General features: G+C 37.9%; 1 protein-coding gene across 3 annotated transcripts in view; it reads left to right on the forward strand.

The window, feature by feature from the left end:
* The window catches only part of ORC5 (origin recognition complex subunit 5), a 79536-nt gene extending 58385 nt beyond the window's left edge, over positions 1–21151 (forward strand). The window contains exons 14-16 of one of the 3 annotated variants that reach the window (XR_010887028.1): positions 4679–4757; positions 5849–5967; positions 13892–13923. Coding sequence is in view for 2 of the 3 variants with exons in the window: in XM_067316579.1 (XP_067172680.1) it covers positions 13892–14004; positions 19388–19433 (159 nt within the window). In the remaining variant the exon portion in view is untranslated. Of the gene's footprint in view, positions 1–4678; positions 4758–5848; positions 5968–13891; positions 14005–14099; positions 14156–19387 lie in introns of those variants that run through there. The other 2 variants (XM_067316579.1, XM_067316589.1) reach the window with 2 other exon arrangements.
* Positions 21152–23345: the final 2194 nt, after the last annotated feature.

Raw genomic sequence — 23345 nt, forward strand, 5'->3', positions numbered from 1 at the left:
GTATCTTCTGGGACTGAGATATCTTGAGAACTTCTTGTAAAGATCTGAATCTTCAGTGGCAGAGAGGGAAGGGCCTCCAGGTTAAGTGGTTTTAACCAGAGGATACCCTGTACAACATTTTTTCTCTGCTGCTTGAGCTTCTCTTAATAAGGAACAACAGCCATCCATACCAATACTTCCTGAGCAGTTGGTTCTTTGATACTTTTTTTTTTTTTTTTTTAACATTTATTGACTGCAATGGGGATTCTGGAATGGATAGGTTAAAATGTACCTGAAGAACAGCTCTGTTTCTGCTTACTAAGGAGTTTACATAATGGATAAATAACTCCCAAGACTATCTTCTGGAAAACTTATGTGAAAGGCCTCCAAGGAGATGGAGAATGGAGAATGCCTTCTTTGCTTCAGTCTTTACTGGTCAGGCCAGCCCTCAGGAACCCCAGACCCTGGAGGCAAGAGAGAAAGTCTGGAGAGAGGAAGACTTTCCCTTGGTGGAGGAGGAGTGGGTTAGAGATCATTTAAGCAAACTTGACACCCACAAATCCATGGGCCCTGATGGGATGCACCCACGAGTGCTGAGGGAGCTGGCGGACATTATTGCTAAGCCACTCTCCATCATCTTTGAAAGGTCATGGAGAACAGGAGAGGTGCCCGAGGACTGGAAGAAAGCCAACGTCACCCCAGTCTTCAAAAAGGGCAAGAAGGAGGACCCAGGGAACTACAGGCCAGTCAGCCTCACCTCCATCCCTGGAAAGGTGATGGAGCAGCTCATCCTGGAAGCCATCTCCACGCATGTGGAGGAAAAGAAGGTGATCAGGAGTAGTCAGCATGGCTTCACCAAGGGGAAATCATGCCTAACCAATCTGATAGCCTTCTCTGATGGAATGACTGGCTGGGTAGATGAGGGGAGAGCAGTGGATGTTGTCTACCTAGACTTCAGCAAGGCTTTTGACACTGTCTCCCATAGCATCCTCATAGACAAGCTCAGGAAGTGTGGCCTAGATGAGTGGACAGTGAGGTGGATTGAGAACTGGCTGAATGGCAGAGCTCAGAGAGTTGTGCTCAGTGGCACAGAGTCTAGTTGGAGGCCTGTAGCTAGCGGTGTCCCCCAGGGGTCAGTCCTGGGTCCAGTCTTGTTCAACTTCTTCATCAATGACCTGGATGAAGGCACAGAGTGCACCCTCAGCAAGTTTGCTGACGATACAAAACTGGGAGGAGTGGCTGATACGCCAGAGGGCTGTGCTGCCATTCAAAGAGACTTGGACAGGCTGGAGAGGTGGGCAGAGAGGAACCTCATGAAATTCAACAAAGGGAAGTGCAGGGTCCTGCACCTGGGGAGGAATAACCCCATGCAGCAGTACAGGTTGGGGGTTGACCTGCTGGAAAGCAGCTCTGCTGAGAAGGACCTGGGAGTGCTGGTGGACACCAAGTTAAGTATGAGGCAGCAATGTGCCCTTGTGGCCAAGAAGGCCAATGGTATCCTGGGCTGCATCAGAAAGAGTGTTGCCAGCAGGTCGAGGGAGGTGATTCTCCCCCTCTACTCAGCCCTGGTGAGGCCACATCTGGAGTACTGCGTCCAGTTCTGGGCTCCCCAGTACAAGAGGGATGTGGCACTACTGGAGCAAGTCCAGCGAAGGGCCACAAAGATGATTAGGGGACTGGAGCATCTCTCTTATGAGGAAAGGCTGCGAGAGCTTGGCCTGTTTAGCTTGGAGAAGAGAAGGCTGAGAGGAGATCTTATCAATGTGTACAAGTATCTGAAGGGAGGGTGTCGAGAGGATGGGGCCAGACTCTTTTCAGTGGTGCCCAGCGACAGGACGCGAGGCAATGGGCACAAACTGAAACACAGACACTTCCATCTTAACATGAGGAAAAACTTTTTCACTGTGAGGGTGACAGAGCACTGGAACAGGTTGCTCCGAGAGGTGGTGGAGTCTCCTTCTCTGGAGATATTCAAAATGCGCCTGGATGCAATCCTGTGCTATGTGCTCTAGGTGACCCTGCTTGAGCAGGGGGGGTTGGACTAGATGATCTCCAGAGGTCCCTTCCAACCTCAGTGATTCTGTGATTCTGTGATTCTGTGAGAAGTGTTCAGTATATAGCACACTCAATTGGAATGACAAGTAGCTTTTCATCAGGCCCTAACAGTATCTTTGCCAAATAATAACTGCTTCCTCTCTGTTTTTTCAGTTTCATTTTCTTCCTGAGTTTTCTCATTATTGCAGATGGTAGCTGTATTAGAATGGGGATGACTATCTCTCATCCATAAAATCAAAAGACTTCATTGATTGCTTGACTTTTTCCTTCCTTTTTGCACCTTTTTGCTGCTCTCTTTAAAAAGTTTTTCAGAGTTTGGTAATCAGCTTAGTAAACCTTTTGCAGAGGTAACCTTTTTATGGTGATTTAAGTTTAACATTCAGAAATTCAGATATATATTTACTGATTATTACAAAAAACTCTGAAAACTCTGTCACAATGATTATTCCAAAAATATCCAGTATATCACAACCGTCAACTGCAAAATCAAGTAGATTAACCATGAAAACCTGACACTTACATTTCTTGATTGTGTTGTGTTCCACAGAAATTAAAATATGACACTTTGTATTGGTTCTTCTATGCTTTTTAATCCATTCCTGGATTACCTGTGGAAATTGCCTTGTGCAACACGTTAATATTTTACTCTTGTTTTACTCTTGTTTTATTTCTTTATTGCTCCATAAAGCGCTTATGATGAGTTAGGAGCCACATTGACTATGCTTTTTAACTTCACACATTTTAATTTGATGTATATAGCAAGATGTTTTTAAGAACTGGGAGGGAGGGGAAGGTGTCTTTGTTTCTATCCATCCAAATATTGTCATCGCTGAATGCTATATAAGCAGGCCAAATACTATTTAGCTGCATACTGTTCCTAAGTAATACAGTGCTAAGACATCAGTTTTGCAGGTATTTAAATGGAATACATTTTTATGCATTCACTGTTCCTAAGGACTAAATAATCAAAATAGATTGCTTAGAATGTAATAAATTATGATATGAAGTTTCTCCCCCCCATTCAAACCTGAGCATATCCTTCCTGCATATTACTCTTCTACAGGTACAATGCAGTTAAATTAATTGACCCATTAGTCAGTTATTGACCAGTATAATAGCACGCTTGTTCACTAGGTCATCTGTTACCTTTTTTGATTGCTAACTTTCTTACCCAAAATATACACTTAGTGCTTGAAACAGCATTTTTTTTCCAGATTAGAAAAGCTAAGTGATATGTGGCATAACTAGCAGAATTTCACGGTTATGTTAGTGACAGAAACTGAATATGAAAACAGTGTTCTGTTCAAAGAGCAGGAGGGGTTGGTTTTTGTTTTTTTTCCCCCCAGATTAATTGCTGACAGAAGATGTTTCATGCTCTTTATCTGATAAAACCAAGTATAACTGAAGATGGAAAACAGGTAGTTATGACCACTTTTCAGAATCATCTGTTTCAGAGGTTTAAGGATATTTATAGATATCTTTTGCGATTGCATGGAACATATTTAACAGGTCATTGAATTTAAATTTTTAATATTTCGTGACTTAGCAATGCACGGGTGACTGAAAGCTTTACATTCTGTAGAATGACTTATACTGTACAAGTAGGTGCTATAAGTTTATACTCTCTGTTGTATATCTAAATACTTAAATTATGGTTACAGATTTTTTTTTAATAAAAATGAAATTTCTCACTGTAGGTTAGAACCATCAGTTTTGTGCTATGTTACAGTAAGGAAACATTCATGGCTTCATTATTCATCAAGCAGCTAGAGGGGTGGACTGGCTTCCTGAGTCACAATCCTCATCCTGTTCTTTCGCTTGCTCCCGGCAGGACTAAACTGTAAGAGATCTACTGATCCAGAGCAGAATATTCTTTGATGTACTAGTATTGCTATTTTGCTGGACGTTCTGGGAAGGGGGATTCCAGATCTGCCCCTTCCCAGCTGCTTAGAAGAGTGATGCTGTGGCATCCTCTCTTCTTTTGTGCTGCATGGTGATGCTCTAGTACCCTGCCAGACAGGAAGCTGGACTTGTGTTCCTCCTTGGGTTTTGTCTGTTCTGCTTAAGGGTACCTGTGAACAAAGATACCAGAGTATAAGCTTTCTGTGTCCAGATTTTGTAAGTGAAGATTTTGAACAGGAGAATAACTGTTACTCTGACGTGCTTTTGTGAAAAAGCTTTGTTTTTAGCTTTTTGTCAGTCCAGGATCTAACGCCAGATATGAAATTGAATTTTAAGTAGGGTCGTACTTATATGAAAGTATCTCTCTTAAATCAGGAGAGTTCTTTCACATCTTCCTTGTTTCAGGGCATAAAACCGAGTGTGATTCAATACTGCATATGCAGATCTTGCTGTGAGCTAGGCAGTACCATCATTTCTAATTTCTCAGTATTTGCATGCAACCTTGTAATAAACTTCAATTCCTTGATCAGGTGCATTAACTTCAGAGTTCAACAGTCTTTTTAGATCCATTTTTATGATATGAAAGCAACTTGGAATGTCGTATTTCAACGGGTCAGGTCCATGTGTGTGAACAATTTCATACCTGTACTTAGATCTCTCAAATGCAGATTACTAGAAGCTAGGAGTTATACCAGGGAAAGGATTTCTCTATACTTACACTCTTCTTATACTTTTTCCTAAGCATCCCTTGCTGATCTTTTCAAGAGGCAGCATACTGGGTCAGGAGGGATCTTTGTTTCGTACTGATGTACTTCAGTGATGTGAGTTGTTTCTATTTTTATTTCTGTTGCTATTTATTCTTATTACAGAACCATGAAAATGTGCACATTTTTATGTAGTCACAACAACTATAGGGTTGATTTCTGTCTTTTGCAGTGCTTCTCTTGAAAAGTGGGGTTGCAGCATGTTACTATGGACCATCTTTAAAGATGATGATTTTTTGCACATTATATTTGAGTGCATCTTGCATGCTATGGAAATTTTATTAGCGATGGACCATATACTAGAAAGAATCTGTCTTAAATTGCAGGAGATTTTAAGATGAAGAACACTCAAGGAAAAATATCTTTACTTTAAAACAGCCTATTTGATTTGATTTAACAGTCATTTTTCAGAGCCAACTCCCAATCAGACTACCATGTATGTTATCATTTGTCTAGTCTTGTGGATAGTATGTCTGTTTTTTATATTTCAGAAGTATTTAGGTCAAATCCTCCTGGGGCGGTTGTTTTAATTAAAAATTCTTAATATCTTATTTCTTTATACAAGCTTTGAATCAATATTCTTTCAACACTTAATTATCATAATCATCCAAAAATAGACTGCAGTTAACACACATATTGAAAATATTTTTCCTTATTGGAGAAAACAAGGTAATTTGGTCTTGGAAGATACTCCCAAACATCCGATTCTGAGAAATATCCTTCAGTTTCGTTAATTCTGTTCATGGCATATACACAGTGCAGATTTTTGTCCTCAGGACAGGTTAAAAATCCTAATTGCTTTAATTATTTGTGAATGCAAAATTATATTTACAAACAAAAAAACTCATTTGTTTATATAGCAATAGGAGGGTAGTAACTTAGATCATTATTTACAGTTTTATATTTTACTGATATTTAGAGGCCTTGTGCAAATGTGAATATCAAGTCCTATAATTAAGGTTCAATATATATTAATATATACATTTAAGGTTACTTTTTTCTGGTTTGATTTTGTACTTCTCTTGTAATATCTAGGAATGCTGCCATTGTGGGACAGAAATGTTATACGGGTGAAGATTTTTGTAGATTTGGGGATTTAGGGTTATATGCATAGTCCATTGCATAATACCTGTTTTTTTCATATAAAGGTTCACTTCAAGAAAACAATCTTTGTGTCACCGTTCTTGGCTTCTGAAAAGCCACCTGGAACTTGAGGCCTCCGATGCAGAAATGTGTCTTTTGAAAAAAGAATACTTCTTTTGGCTAGGTACTGCCTATGTCTTGAAAAATAGCCAGCTTTTGTCTGGTGTCTGCTTTATGAAACTACCTGACTTAAGGAATCAATATAACTGTAAACATCATTCCCCAAGTGTTTCTTTGACCATCTGTTATCATCTTTGGTTGCTCTGCTTTTAAACTATGTAATAGAAAGGGGAGCACTTGTGAATTATCTGCCTACAGTTCGTATCTGCGCTCCTTGTACTTAGGAGTGCCTCTCCCAGGTAGTTATGAAATAACTAAGATGCAGGCACCACCAACAGATTTCAAGCACACGGGATCCTTGGTTTTGTATGTTTTGGAGAATCAAAACAAACTCCCCCATTATCAGTTCCAGGAGTCTTATAAATTTCTGACAAGATTTCTAAATATACCCTCAAGTACGGGAATAATTTGATCCTCTCACAAAATACCATGTTAAACAAATTTCTAGCATGCTTTTTAGGGTAGATCTTAAAGTACTTTAATTGATCTTCATAGTGAAGAAACTGACTCAGAAATAGTGATTTATCCTGGTATCACTCCGTAGAGATTTTATCCTTCGTTTAATTGACAAGCAGACTGAGGCAGAGTATTGTGAATTGCTTTTTAGATTCCTCCTTCTCCTTGTGCAAATTGAGCTAATGCTAAAATAAATGTGCTAAGAGGAAAAAGGGGCTTTTTCCCAGTGAATAAAAATCCTGAAGAGAAAGCAAATTCATTTATAACCGAAAGAGTCATTTAAGTATAGTTCTGAAATATACCAACTATTGAACTACTTTTTAGAAGTTCTGTTATTGTAATAATAATTGGGCAGGGCTAATCTATGTGAAAGCTTTTAAGATACCTGCTACCAACAAAAATTTTCCAGAAGATAGCTGGAAGAAACTGGATTTTCATTATCCGTCTTTTTTTCAAGATTGTAGACTATGAAGAGAATGCAATACTTGATGGTGAGAAAGCCATTGTAAAGACCCAAGAGAAGGGTGAAGGGGAAACACAAAATGATAGGATGTAGAAGGTGCAGATGATATGTTTAGCCTTTGGTGAATGCATTAAAATAGCCATACTAGGTTCAACCAAAAGTATTTTTATCCCATTGTTTTACTTCTTACAGTGACTAATATCAGACACATAGGGAAAAAGAAAAGAACAGGGCAAGTGTAGAATAAATTCTGTCTGGGATACGTTACAGCTTCTTGCTGTCTGTGGCTCAAGTGCTTGGCCCAGAGCTGATGTTCTTTGTTAACCTGTGATTGTATTTCCTTCCATGAATGCGTCAGTTGCTTTCTTAAATCTTCAAAAACCTTTAGCTCACCCAATTTTCAGTGGCAAAGAGTGTCACAGATCTACTACAAATCTGGTGAAAAAATGCCTCCTTCTGGTTTTTGTTTGTTTTTTTAACTTGTCCTTTTTAGTTTCATATAAAGTTTCCTGGCTCTTGTTTCACTGTTCCTATTAGCCTTTCCATTCACTCCATTTTCAGAAATTGTTTGAAAATGTTAGTTTGTGGAAGAGAAGATGTGGAGACTAGAGCTAATGAGAAAGTACAGGAAGGAATATTATAGAGAAGAGATGAAAGGATGCTACATAGAGAACTTGAGATTTGCAGGTAGTCACTGAACAAGAAGACCTAGAAGCCAGACTGCTAACTGAAGAGAGCTGATTCTAAGAAGAGTATGAATATTAGGGCAAGGTGAGGAAGTGTCTACTTGGGGGAAGAAAATATATTTGCTTCACTTGAGATTGAAGAGAAGAGCTAGCAAGGAAGCCAGCCGCAGAAAGAAGTACTGAAAATAGGCAGCCTCTAATATGCAGAAAGGTGTTCTGTGGCCTGAAGGACATTAAAGGGTAGGATGATTTGCAACAGGGAGGGAGGGGGAAAAGGGAAAAAGCAAAAGATTCAAGTCTATGAAATGGGCAACACTTTTTTTTTTTCTTGAAATGTTATGTAGTAAATGGAACACCAAAAGTAAGAGGGAGTAGAAGGAGACAAAGGTGGTAAACGCTGATTATATGGTGGGAAAGTACCATACAAGAATGACCTTTATGATCCAAACAGTAGAAATAGAAAGGGTTTAGTAGTGTAAAATTTAAGATTGTATGCCTTGGGATTAATAAACTTCTCTGCTATGAAGATGTACAAGAATGACTTTAAAGGTGGTGAATGTGATGCAAATGAAATAGACTTAACTGTGTGAAATTCAAGGTTGTATACTTAGGATGAATAAAAAAGTATTCTAAAAACAGAAGGATCATCCTTCAGAACCATGAGAAAGAGGAGGAAGGTTTGGCTGTCTTTGTACCTACCGCAGGAGTTAGCAAGTACATTTGCCATGCACTGAAGCATCCTGTGTAGCAACCTATTTATGTGTTACCAAAGTAAGGTCAGAGAATTTGTCTATGTAGCACCAGTAGGATTGTGTCTGGAATACCTTTTTCTGTTTGTGGCTGTGTTAATGTCAAAAACATCTTGACTGCATTCAGAAGATAGTTAAAAAAGAGCTGGATTAATTCAAGCTGAGAAAAAGATAGCTGAAGCATATAGTAAAGAGCAGTTTGGAGGGATGTAGAAAATGGCAAGAGTGTGATATACTTAGAAATATTGGAATGCAACTAGCAGATGGAAAATTTGACCAAATATTAAAAAATGTTTCCGAAAAGGGGATGCTGCAATAAGTTCCCAACAGTAAGATCTGATAAAACATTAGGTCCTTATCAGATGCAGTCCTGTCTGCTGTATTTTTTGCCTGCATGAAAAACCTTACACAGAACATAATTCAGAATCAAAAATCAATTGTTAAATCTGAGTATACAGAAAAATGTTAGTTTATTTTTAAGTTTTTTAACTGTTTTGATCAATTGTTGGCTTAAATATATGTAATTGTAATGTTTTATTGTTAACTTTCTATTTGTGAGCTTTTTTAACAAGGCTGACATACTGAGCATACTCTAGATAAAATTTTGACTGAAATAATTTTGAGCAGATTTTTTTATCCTCACATAATTTGTACTAGGGTCATTGAATTTAACTCCAGGAGACTACTTCTGCAGTCATTTTGACTGAAATGTGTTTTCTAAATGTCATCTGTTTTTCAAACTGTCTTTGGTTGCATAGCAGTGGTTTTAACATCTGTATGAATTTAACTACCAGCAGCAGTGGGTTTTGAACAAGTGCAGTGGGTTGCATTTTTGCTTTAAAAGAGCTGTGTGATGGTGCTGCAAAACACTAGGGTACATACGAATTTTAATATGACTGTGAAAGAATATAGCAGCATTGTCTAGTATATTATAACTGGAATAATGAAAATTTGTAGCATCCTCATATGTTTGAGGTTCAGAATCATGAAACAGGTTCAAGCTGTGGTTGAAAGTAAGCCAGACTTTAGAGTAACAGTTAACATTACCTTTTGGGCAAGATAATTGAAAATTATAGGCTGTGGAGATGCAAAATACCTCACAGACCATCTAGTACATCTCTGCCAGCTCAAGATTGTTCCTGCTTGTGTCTTTTATTTGTATTTTGTCTAGTCCAGTTTAAAATGTCCACTGGGACTTGCATCACATTTCTGAGGAAACAGGTTTTTTCTCTAACAGCCAGCATCATTTCTCCTTGTAGTTTTATCTGATGGATTTGAGTATGGGCCACACAGTTCAAAGGTGCGTATGGCCCCTTTCCTTCATAATTTGTGCAAACTCTTTCCCTGTGATAGTTAATCATTGCTTACCCAAACTAAATGTGTTTCTCTGCATCCCTGGTCTGACTTCTGCTGATGCCATCCACCTCTGCAGATGTTTGCCAGCCCATCGCTGCACGGCTGGCGAGAGCCCAGCCTGGTGCAGGGGCAGCTCTCGCTTCTGCACTTCCGCGCTCTCCCCGCAGCCGGCGTGCCCACAAAGCCAGCTTTGTCCCTGTTCGGGGAATGATGCTAGGCCCATCTGCTAGCTCAGTCTGATAGGAAAAATGCGGCCTTCGAAGATGGCTTGTGGGTTGCTATGTTTTTTTCCAGAGGGTTAGATGTCTGTCCTTGACCAACGAGTCTTCGGGAGCAATCCGAAAGGTCCTTTCCTCCTGGCTACTGCTGTCAGCCACGCTTTTATGATTATTCGCACCTGGCTTTTAGCAGTAGCTTTCTCACACAAATATATTTCAAAGAAAGATCAGTCCTGATTGATTTTTAAACATATCAATGACCCCTGTTCCTTCATGTCTTTCAGATCAGTAGTTTTTCTTCAGACCTTCTCATTATTCCTGCAGAAAATTCCATTTGCTTATCATTAACTTTTGCTGATGTTCTGGCCCTTTTTTCTTTAAATAAGATTAAATTATTACCACATTAATTTTTATTTCATAAATAGTTGTAGAATATTTCTTCCAACTGTAATTTCTTTTGTTCAGAAGATTCTCAATAAATATGCTTTCTCTCTCTCTCTCTTTTTTTTTTTTTTTTTAATGTCAGCCACACAGTTTTTCTGGCTAATTTCTAGTCTGTTCTTGCTAGATATTTTTTCCAAGCTTCTGTGACAATGAAATACAACCACTGTAGTCCATGGTATTTAAAAAAAAAAAAAAAAAGAACTTTGAAAACTACTTTTCTTGCCAAGTGCAATTGGTTTGACATTGCATTTGTATTTTCCCAAATGTGATTCAAACTTTTGTTATATCTTCAGTTAAGAAGACATCATCTCCCAAGATGATTATATCACCTGAACTACTGAAGCAGTAAAACTTCAAGTGCTTAAATTATGAGCAGCACTTGGACCTTAAGAATTAGCAGAACATGAAAATGATAATGGGGGCTTTTTTTATTTTGCTTACAAATAAATGTCCAAAACCCAGTTCATTCCACTGTATCCTGCTTACTAGGTGAGTGCACAGGCACAGAGAGAGACTGTTACATGAGTGCAATTTTATATCAAACAGATCAGCTCCAGTAGGCAGATTTCCCACAGCTTTTTTCTTCCTTCCTTTCCTACCCCAGCTCATTGTTAGACATTCAGCTAAGAAGTGCTCGAATCCTGTGTGTCTAGAGGGAATTGAACCATCTATGTCCTACAAGGCTTTTTAACCATTTGGCTATTATGCTGAAGAAGGATGAGACAACCTCTTCTTCTTATGAATCTAGTCTAAAAAGATAGATTCAGCACAAAATATTTCAGGAACTTGTTAATAATTCCAGGTCTAGGGAAACTGAATCTTTTCTTTTGATAAATCAGCTTACTGCACAAACTGTGTCACCCAATCCTGTGGCTGACCCATCAGAAGAAGAGTCCTGCTGTGTTTGTATGAAGTAGAAAAAAACAAGAACTTATTGCTTTGGAGTGGCAGAACTTGCTTGCTGGTTTTGATTCTTCGTGAACCTGGTGAAGCAACAATGCAAACGAAGCTCTAGACTGCTGCCTGCTGCAGGATTTTGGATTTACCCTTCTGAGATCCCTGCCTTTCTCCAGGTATAGGACAGATGTCTGTAACTAGGTTTGGAATCTCACTCCAAAGACTCACAAGTTAGGTACTTTACCATCTAATGTGTAAGCTGTATTTTAGCAGCTAACATGTAGGCTGTCCATAGCGGAGCTGGTCACTATTTACTCCACTTAGATATGTATTCTTTCTCTTTGTCTCTGTTGGGGCTCTTTGGAAATAAAACCAGTTCTTAACCTGCATGAATGGAAAATGGCAGTTCTATCTGTCGCTTTCTTAAGCAATCTCAGTACCAGGGTTCACTGTTTAAGCACTCATTTAGCTGCAATGACATTTTTATTAAGCTAATTAAATAGAGCATTTGTGAAAGAAATGAGTGAAGGGTTGCAGTTTGCTAAGTAAATAATTGTTTTACTCTTAACTGAAGATCAAAACCTTCATATGTTTTGTAACGTATTGATCCTAAAACATTAATGACACATAGCATCTAGTGTGACACTATTTCAGATTTGTAGAGTCAGCCTTTAGTAAGCAATTTTACACTGCTGACCTTATGTTCCCTTTACAGCATTTAGTGAGAGCTGGAAAAACAATGGTTACTATTTGTTGTTAAAGGAGAGCTGGAACATTTGTAATGTAGCAGCAAGGTCACTTTTGCATCCCATATAAAATTTAGATGGGTCAGTCTCCAAGCTATCTCGGCTTTTGGTGTGCTCATTGGAAGCTTTTTATGAGCCTCATGCCATTCCTTCGGTGGGACATAACCTGCTTTCATTGGTAATTTCTGAATGTAAGGCCAGCTGCAAGCATATATTGCAGAAATGATTAGCCAATAATAGCACACTGGGGTGTAAAATAGAAGTTGTAATAACAGATTCCACCATTGTGCTTCTTCATTGATTGAACGAAGACATTCGTTGAATGAAGAATGTGGAAAAATGTGCTCTCTAACTTATAAGTACTAAAAAAAAATACCAAACACCTAGGAAATTTGAGGTTGGTTTCAAGTCAATGATGGTTGTTCAAAGTAATTCCTGAACTGGATTTTGAGTAATTTACCATACGCTGAGTTTAGTTTTCTTAAATGCTGTCAATGCTAAACATTTGTAAATGATCTGCTACTTTTAATGTAATTTAGAGACCTGAATTATTTACACAGTATTTGTCTTTGTCAGCACAGGTAGGCCAATATTCCATAACCAAACTCCACAGGCTTTGCAGAACTTTTGTTGTCTAATGCCATACAAAAGAAAGTTAAGCACAGGCTTTTATAAAAATTGCCCCATTCTTGGCAATCATAACTTTTTTGTTCCATAGGTAGGTGTCTTTTTATAGTATGTCTACTTAAGGAAACACTTTAATAAGTATTCTTACTTCCTGCAAGGTATGGATGAAGTTCACTTTCAGCAAAAGAGTAGAGTTATAACTGAGATAGGTGTATTTTTTTTTTAATGCTGATAAGAACTTGCTGCTGCTTTATAGTAACATGCATTCCTGAAGGTTTGAATTGATGCTGTCTTTCCTGATCTATTTATTCTTCAGAAATTTCTCTCTATATAAGTATCATTACATAGAGCTAAGTCATAGCTGGCTGTTTTTCGAAAGTAGGACTGTGGTCAAATGCTTTATAGAATCAGTACTTTATAGAATGTAACCTTGTTACACTGAATTGTCAGCAACTGTAGCACAAGCAAGGGAAAATGTCTCTTCTCCTCCGCTTTTCCTTCTTTCCTTCCCCTGGGGCTGAGTGAAGGTAGGGAGACAAAAGAATCTACACTATTTCTTCTAACTGAGAGAGAACAGACTGGTTGCATTTAATGCTGACATCCCATGACTGCACTTTGGTGATACCACAGTCGTCATTTGGTGGAAAGAAGGTGGTGAAAAATACTCTTGTACATTGCTATACTGGTAAAATGGCTCTGTCAAGACACTGCATGTGTATGTAGGCAAATTTCTCTCCTTTCAGACCCTGCTCTTTTTATGCACACAATCTTCAGGCCTTTTGCTATCCAACCTTCCAACCTCGAAAGTCTCTTTAGCTGAGTAGAGTGATTCTATCCATCTGTTTAAAATGCATATGAGTTGGCACAAGAGTATCCAACTTTGAATGGAACAAATTCAAGAAGAGATCTTCAGATTTAAAGGAAAGAGACTCCTCTGTTCTAGCTGTCAAGCAGAGATATGGAAAATGTTCAACTCATGCTATTACCCCCCTCCCAGCTTTTCTCTGATCAGAACTCCAGGATAACCCTTGATTGAAAGGGTAAAGCCTATGTGTGTCACTGCCTGTGCTGCAGATGTAATGGTGTAAATATATATATATTTCTGGTTCTGCTTGCTGCAGAACTGCATGAAAATCAGTGAGAAAGTATGAGTGGTTTTCTGAAGAAATATGGCCATATGGTGATTTGGGAAAGATATGTTGATGACAAGTGGGGAAAAGAAGTAATTGGCTATTGCTAATCACATTCCAAAAATGTCTAATGTTACTCATGTCTCTTGTTCATAGATCACCTCACTTGTGACACTCCAGCTGTTATCCTTGGTTGGCCATAATGACCAGCTTGATGGACCCAGATACAAATGTACTGTATCTCTGGACTTCATCAGAGCTATTGCAAGGTGAGCCTGGTAGACACTGTTTAGTGTTTTATGCGCTGACTTGAATGAGATTTCAAAAGCAGTATTTGCTTAGTCTTTTTATTGGCTCTCTGCAGGCCACAACAGGGATCGATAGACACTTTCTAAGAATGGAGAAAAGGCTACTGAAAAATGAATTGCTTATTTGTGTATATTCCAGTAGTTCGGTGAGATCTTTCCAAAATAGGTCTTCATTGTGTTATTATCTGTACAAGCAAATAAAAGAATCCTTGTCTTCAAGAGCTTACAATTTTAAAATGGCAAGATAAACTAAAGAAATATCTTTCTGAGGAATCAAGACAAAGACATTCAAGTGTCCTATGTCATAAAAAGTGTCTGTGAAGTTTTTCCATCTCTGTTCTAGTCATTTAGAAACATGGAACTACTCTTACTCTTTTCTGTACTTGTTTTAATGAGGAGGCGTGTGCTGTAATGAAACTGCTAGCATGAAGGAGTGAGGAATGAGAATGTGTAGCCCTTCGCCAAGTTCAAACAGGTTTTGATCAAATTTCATTTGATCAGTCTATGAAGGGGTTTATATAGGGTATGGTTGCCTGTGATTTCAGAGACCTCGGGAGATCCCTTCCAGCTCTGACACCCTACATTTTATTCTTCATACAGAAATGCGATAGTGAAAGTTTGTGTCCTTGATGTTAATGTTGTGGTAACTATCTGTAGACGGTGTGAAATGCTAAAGCTTTGAAAAACTTTTTTTTTTCTGTTTATGTACTTTACCTAAATCAAACTTGTGTGGTAAGTGGTAATATAGTGGCATAAGCATTGTCCTTTAATTGTTATTTTAACTTTGAAATGTGGTGAATGAAGCTTTTCTGTCCACTCTTGAATTTACTTTGATATGATTATCTGGCTATAATTCGTCATACTTTAGTATATCACTAATTAGATATTGTGAATATTCCTCATACTTGTTTGGGTTTTGTTTGCTTCCTTTCTTTTACTTACAAAGTTGCTTTCTTTTAGGGGAAGAGCTTTTGTTTGGCAGAAGTGGCTCAAACTTTATAGCTATAATTTTTATTTTTGTATCATAGAGAGCTTTACAAAATTTCCTGGGAAGGTCTCTTGCTGTGTGAGATACTGAGGCTAGCTCATTTATTAGCACTTTCCTAAAGTAACTCAAAAATTGATTAGGTTTCCAAGCAATAAATGCTTTAAGTTATATTCAGTTCAAGTTACAACATAGGGAAATCTTTAAGTACTGAGTTGGACTTACCTGGAAGAGCAATAGAGAAAATACTTGCATAATAGAAATATTGGCATGCAATCTCTTTTAATTTAGTTTTGTTAGTTTCAAATATAAAACAAAACCCCAAAGGCTTTCAGTAGCAGTCCATTAACATTCTAAATTTCTACTTATTATTTCTAATTTGTCACATAATTGTGTCCAAGCATTTCTCTGAGATCAAGAAATACTTGTTAATTGAGAATTTCATTGGATGGTCCTTATGCATAAGGTTTTCTCCTCTTTTTGGGATGGGCAGGGAATTGATACAGTTCTCTCAGATCACAATGTGGAAAGTTTGCCGGAAGAGAAGCCTGCAGGATTTGAGTATAAAGCACAAGAAAATGCAAATAGTATCCTCTGAGGAGTTAAGAAAAGAATGGAAAAGAATAAATCAGAAATATGTAATCAGATTCAAATAATCATTTAAGCAAGAGAAAAATTTCCTGAGCAAACCACTCTCTTTTTTTTATTTGGTTTCACCAAAACTAATTCATTGCTTTCTATTGCTTCAGGGGGAATTATAACATCAGCAAAACACCAGCCTCCTATTTAGCGAATGAATTTAGTGGATTATTGAGAGAGAAATTTTTTTCAGAACAGGATTGGACTAATCTTAGTGGCATAGCTAGGCCAAAGAACTATTTTAATGTGATACGGTTACATACTCTCTTTGTACTTAATGAAGGTCAAGGACTTGATGTGAAAATACTGCTCCTAAATGTTAATCATTTTCATTACCAAAAGGCACATTATAGTATCTTAATCTGAACTGATATTTATTTCTATACACAGTGTTTGTTGTAAATACACTATGTAAACAATATCAGTTATAAGAATTCTTTCATGTAGCTGTTCTTGTGTGATCTGTAGTTGATGAAAATTAATCCAATAAATTAATGTAGATATCCACAAAATTCATTTATTTCATTAAGAGCCTTTGGTTTTAGAGTCTGAGGATGGTTACAGATTCATCCGGAGAGATGATTATGAAGTACAGATGGAAATGCATGTAATACCTAGGCAACAATCAGAGCCTTGTCTTGTTTTTATGAAATGAAAACAGCAATATCTCACACCTGTTGCAACAGCCAACCTATTAGCAACTCTTGGAAAAAGAGTACGTAGCCAGAACAGAGACCAGAAATGACATGTTGCTAAGAGAAGGAGAAACATTTAAAAGGCCAGCCCTTCTCTGTAACAGTGGACTTCAGAGCAACCTGCCTTGTAAACTGTATTGCAAAGCCTCGGTGCACCAGTGGCTCTCCTGACCTATTAAATGTCCAACAGACTTGTCAGTAAACCCCACAGATGCACTTAATTTCAATTTGCAATTGCACAGGGCATAGAATGAAACTTGCTCTGATTCAGGCCTTGCCGGACCATACTGCCATGACTTCCAGTGCTTCACTATCTCAATTTGCTGTTCCCAGCAATAAAGTCACATGTCTACAGTCTACAGTCACATGATGCCCTGAAAAGCTCTCACTGGTACCAAACACAGAGGGCCATCTGCTTAGCCACATCGATCACTGTGTGTTCAGACACCGCCATGCTCTTGTCTCTGCTCTAACTCTTATTGTGAATACAGAGACCAGTTCATAAACTCTGTACTGACTTCGAGGGTCCTTCCTTAAATTGAATGAAGGTACTTGAAATGACATCCCTCCCCCTGCAACTTTAACACTCTTAGAAGTTTCACTGACTCCCGTGGAAGCTGCCAAAAGTTAGAGATGGCCAGAACACAGGACCAAAACTTGTGCTATGCAGGTCATGCTTACCAGAAAAAGTAGCTGTCAGACACTGTCACTTCAAAACTTAATGCACAGTATAATGCTTTGGCTTGCCTTCCTTTAAGTCAGATATACATATGTATGTCATGTCTACGGTATTATTCTACGTGTTGTGAAGAAGGAAATGATTCTGTTCTTTCCAAATAGTTTGGAAGTCCTTATGTGCTGCATGGATAGAATAATTGAGTGACTTGACAGATTTTAAAGTTGGCCTGTGGTTCTTTTCTGTTTCCTCTTGTTCTCCTTTTTTTCTTGCTTTGTTCCTTTGTTATGCTTTTTTTTATTTATTTTCTTTTCCAAGAAAATTTTATTTAGTTTCTTTTTATTTAGATTCTTCTCTTTGTTGCATCTTAAAGAAAGACAATCGATAGGTAAGATACAAAGTTTCATGAACCCATGATAAGTGGGTTTCCTCTGGGCTAGATGGGGCCAGCTGAAGGGTGAATCTGTGATCTTTTGTGCTTTAAGAAGTTTCATTTTCTAGCTGTGCTATAACATTGCAGCTGCCTGTAGTTTTTACCCAGGTGTGGGAAAGGAATATTTATTGCAGAGGAAAAGGATCTACTTTGCCCTTTCAACCAAAATACATCTCAATTAAGCAGACCATCTTCTGATTTTCTTCTTATCCGTTATTGTACTAGTGCTAAAATTCAGTCACTGAAATCTTAAGATACCTCATCCTTGTTACCATCTCACCTTGCTGCCTAGCATAGTTCCTAATGAAAAGCTGAAGAGTGCAAAAAGCAGGACAGAAAAGTATGCACTCTCTCCCCTTCTCCACAGCACCCCATTCAAGATGTTCAGCTTGTATTTGATTTTCCTTTATCTTTTTCTAAGCAAAAATGAAGTGTGCATTTTTTTAAAGCAAAAACTATATTTGTTTTGCGGAAAAATGTAGTATGCTCTTGTCTCTTCCTGGGATGTTTTAGTGTGGTAACTGCTGCCCATCCACAGTCACTCTGTTTAATACCACAGAACTTCAGGTCTAGCTCTGTTTTATGGCATATATTCAACCTCTGCAGAGGTATTCCCTTGCTTTCTATGACATACTGTTTACACTTTTGGTTGAAGATAAGGTTAGATATTTCTTTACTAGAAACTTTAAATTTCTGTTTAAAGAATTTCAGATGTAAGCTCAACAATTTTCTGAAGTAGGAATCCCTTAATGTTTGTTGAACGGGACGGATCTTTTAATATAATATCTAATGATCCTAGCTGTTATGACAGGGTAATTGTGTTTAATTTAGTTGATAAGGTCTGCATGTGTTAGAGAGTATGATGTTGTTTCTGCAGAAAGCCTTATAACTAAAGCACTTGTTCCTGAGTGACACAACATAGTATGCTTCTAACAGTGGCAGTTAATTTCCTTTAACTTTGTCACTGGATTAAGTAGACTACAACACAGTATTTCTTGCTGTGTATCTCAGGAATTTCTGAACTTTTTCTCTGCCTGATACGATATTTTACAGAAACTTTTTAAAAAGTGGGTTACAAAATGATGCATGAACAGAGAATATTAAATGATTGCAGTCTAACAAATAAGACATTCAGCCAGTTAATCTCACTTAGCATTGTGAGCAGTTATTTTTTGCATCATTGAATACTTTAAAAAAACTTTTAATTTTATACTTGTCATTATATGCAGTAATTTGTGTTATTTATTCAAACAGTAAACCCTAAAGTCTGAATGTTAGATTGTACAGCAGAATGAATTTGGAGACAAAGAAAATAATAATTATATGTTTTATTCCACTGCTATTTCATTCTGCCTGCCATCAAAGTACAAAAGTATACATTAAAATCTTCTATCCTATTGAGTGGCATTCTTGGTTTTTTCAAATTTAGCTATGAACATGGGTCAACCAATGTCAAGACTGAAAGAACGCAGACTGCAAATGAGTACAGATGAAGGAGTTAGGCATTACATGCTAAAACAGGTGGTTTGGAAGATGAACAAAACATTCAATAGCATAAAAGATTGCTGCTTTGCATCTCCAACTAGAGTATAATGTTTACCAGATGAAGATATACTTATATCAACTTTCATTTAAATTTATTTTTACTGCTTAATGATTAGGAATCTTTCACTTTTTTCTAGAAAGCTTCTTATATTAATTTTGAAAAATCTTACAAACTTTAAATACTCAAAGATAGATGCTGTAAATAACATTAGAAATTAGAAATTGTCTTTCACGTTTGATTGCATTTGGAGGGGAGAAGATATTGCTTGATTTTGGTTGTGCAGAATCTCCCACGTGTGTTGTCTCCAAACAGGTTAAAGTCTTAGCACTGTTCAGATGATTGTTCTGATATACTGTGTTTTTGCTTATAGGACCGTGAACTTCGACATAATAAAGTACTTGTACGATTTCTTGTGAAAACAAGCTTCACAGCCATATGGACACTGTGACAATGACTAAGGCAAGCTGTGTTCATCTCTCTACTTAGCTGGCCAGAAAGACAACTATTTTGGCTCTTTTGGATTTGTCCAAACAGGTGCTGGCCCAGCATGGAATCTGATGAAAATACTCTGATTGGTCTAGGTGGATCTGAGCGGAGGACTATTTACCAGGGACCCTGGAGTATTTGGAAGCAATGTGTTAATTATAAACAGCAGGGTTTGAGCACAATCTGTTCTACTCTTAATGATGTTATCTTAACACTGAAATTGCCTGAAACCCATTTACTTAGGACTGCGTTTTGCTCTATGAACTCTCCCCAGTGCTTTGAACATGGCAGCAGCCCTTGTTTGTATGCCCAGTCTTTTCACTTCCTCTCCACAGGAATCTTTTCAATTGCCTGCCAAAGCAGCTTTTCCCGAGGCCACCATTTTAGCAGAGCAGAGTAGCAAAATACAATAAACATAAGAACATATTTAAAATCAAGCTGGTATCCTCTTTTCTCTTCAGTCATATGTAGGCAGACTGTTACACTGTTACAGGAGGATCACAATGATAGGAAACTCCCCAATTTATCAGCATACTGTCTCTTTTCAGGCCATTCATAAATGATAGCTGTGAGCTGTGCTAACTTTTTACCGAGATTCTTTATTTAAAAAAATCATTGACTCTTACAATTCTAACCAGATGTCAAACTTTAAAGGTTCGATTTTTATTTTAAGACTTGATAATCCTATTAAGCTCATCTGGTTTTACTGAGTGCAAATTATAATGTTTTGATTGAACACACTGTTGTGTGTTTTTATAACAGTACCTAGTCTGTAGGGAAGGACAGCACAGCTACCTTTCTATCAGGAAGGTAGAAATCCAACAGGTGATGGAGTGTCCCTGCAGCAGAGCCCTAGAAGAAACAAAATAGTGAATAATCAATGTGTTGTCATACCATAAATCTTTGACTGCAGCACACAGGTAAGAGGAAGACATAAACATTAATTTGAAATTGAATATCTGGCTATGAACTTGATCTGTGTGGAAAATGTACTCCAGTTATAAATTGTGACTAGTTTACAAGTAGAGGATTCCTAACTGCCACTACTGCCCAGTTAAGGACTATTTTGGATAAAGAGTGTGGAGACCTGTTCTTCGTGAATCTGAAGGTTTTTGTCTCCCTCTTGAAAACTGAAGGTTCCACAGCGTATTCCTCAGACACTGTACTCTTAAATGCTGACCCTTGACTGTCTGACAGTACAAGACCATGCTATGTTGACCATTCTGGCTATTTTAAAGGAAAAAAAATACTCCCCTTGATCTCAGGTAATGGAAATGGTCAAATACCCCAGAATAAGTGTAGCTTTTTTCTTCAGTTGTGGATGTGTGGCTGGGCTTCTGAGTCTGGATTCGGACCCAAATATATGAGTTCCAGGTGAGTCAAAGCAACAAAAGCCTCTTTCTGGCCAAGCTGTCATTTCCCCCCTCAAGAGAATGTGAAAGGGCAGGAATGAGTCATCTCCGGGATCCTCTTCCCTTCCTACCGCTGAGCTGAATCAAACCCTGCACCTGTCCGTGAGGTGGCAACATTTGTCACACTTGCTGAAGTCCTTGGATGCAAATACTTGACCTGCTTCAGAATGTTTATTGCCTGTTTTTGTTTTACTAATAAAAATGTACTTGAGGTGAACTGTGATTTGCACTGAACTTTATAGCTGCATCCCCTTTTGGAGCTAGTGATGGGCTGAGCTCAGCTATTGTGCATCTCCAGCATGACTATCTAGGGCTGAAAGTTGGAGAAGCAGGAAAGTTTGAGCTTTTTTTCAGACGTAAACTAGTCCCACTGAGCAGTGCAAAGCAACAGCAGTACATCATAGCTTTTTGTGATACCTGATCTGAGCTAGAAGTTGCTACTATGAAGCATGATGGGCTCGACACTAATTTGGTAATACTAGTCTGGGCTAGAAGTTGCTTTATGAAGCATGATGGGCTTGATACTAATTTGCTAACTCCTACAAGTCCTGGGTGATAAAATTTCAGAAACTCTGCAGCTGACCTTGTTTGCAGCTATCAACAAAGTGGGGCAGGGCTGTACTGCTGGGGAGGGACAATGCCAGCTTGTGAAGCTTCCTCTCGGTGGTAGTCAGGATGTCTGAAAACCTCAGCACCTACCAAGCACACTGCAAGAGGCATTTCTTTGTAAAGCTTTACTACCAACAGCAAATTACAAATAATATTCCACTTCCATTTAACCTACATAAAAATATCAGAAATTCTGAAGAATAAGGTCCAGATATGCATATCAACAGAATAGAAGGCGAACACAAAATACAGCTTTACAGGTAGCCCTGCCTAAGTTTATTGATGCACAATAAAATCAGGTCGTGTTAGAGATACATTGTCAGCCTACATTTATATCTGATCTTGTATTGGAAAGAAATAAATAGGATTTTTACCAGGTTGCTTAGTACACAACCATTTCAGAAGCAGGGTTTTTTTTAAGCTGTTTATGATGTGGGTTGAAGAGAGATGAGATGCAGGGACAGGGGTTACAAACAGAAAAAGACCAAGTATAATGATCTTTTGTTAATATAATAGTATTGTATGGTTGAATTAATTCCAAAATCTTAGATTTTCAACAGTATAGATACATAAGCACTCACATTTGCTTTTAGCAGTACCTAATGAAATACAATACCTCTTGTTTTGTTTTGTTTTAATGTTGAAATTTAGCTGGTTATTAGAAATGAGCCCATACATACGGATAAGTGATTTTTCTTTTCACTGTTGCCATAAATTTTCTTAAAAGGATTAAGACCAGAACCAATTCAAGACTTAAGTGTCTATAGCTGCTAGACAGGCAGTATACATGGAAAAGGCTAAATATGCCGTGTTTCAGAACTGATGTTCAGTATATGCCTTTGCTGATCAGTATTTCATGTAAGTTCTGTTTCAGGTTGCAGTTGGGAAAACATCCTTTTTGCACAGTGTTACATACGCTCGCTTGGTTGTCCAGCTTTTTCAGTAGTTCTATTACTTCCACATAGCAGACCATCTCCCTCTAAACTACCAAGTCCCAAATTTGGGGTGCAAAATATAGCAGACATGAAATAAGGGTGTTAGAAATAAAGCACTAAGAAAACTTAAAGTGCTGCTGATTTTTTTATTATTATTATTTTCACACTAGCCTGGTGATCATTTCTTGTGTAAATTGAAAAGGGGGATACAAATTTTTGTAGAGTGTAGGTAATTTGACTGAAGTGAGGTTAACTGGAGAATGAGTCGTTACTGAGGAGCCGTTAGACAGAACCAGTGTCCTTACATTGAATACACTTTTGTGCCCTTTTTGAAAGATATGTATCAGTGTTATAAAATTTAAAGCTGAATCAGCAGAGTATGAGAATGAACAAGGTGACTGAAGTGTGGATGACTGATGTAGGCTATAACTATGCTGATGATGAATAGTAGGATTTGTTCTGACAAACTAGAAATATTTCTATATATCCATGTCAATAAATTTATAAATTACTGCCAAGTGTCATCTTATGTACCCTAGCAACCCTAGCAATATTGCATTTTGAGACTCCACTTCCATGGATGAAGTCCTTTAGCCTTCCTGAAGCCAGGAGTTCACCTGCTCTACAGGTGGTTTTAAGAACTGTGAGATGCAGAGCAAGACAGTTGTTAAAGTAATCAGAAAACCTCCCGTACTTTGTTGCAGCAGGATGTAAGTACTTAAATAAATTCATAATTCATCAGCCAAAAAGCATTATAAAACTGTAAAAATTTTATAAACTTACAGCTTCTGGCTTCAACTGAACCAAACATTCACAGGAGCTGGAGCTTGTTCTTAGAAGAAACAAATGAAGAAAGAAATGCAGGTATCATACAGTTGCAGACAAG

This window comes from Apteryx mantelli, chromosome 1, assembly GCF_036417845.1.
Source record: "Apteryx mantelli isolate bAptMan1 chromosome 1, bAptMan1.hap1, whole genome shotgun sequence".
Taxonomy (NCBI): Eukaryota; Metazoa; Chordata; class Aves; order Apterygiformes; family Apterygidae; genus Apteryx; species Apteryx mantelli.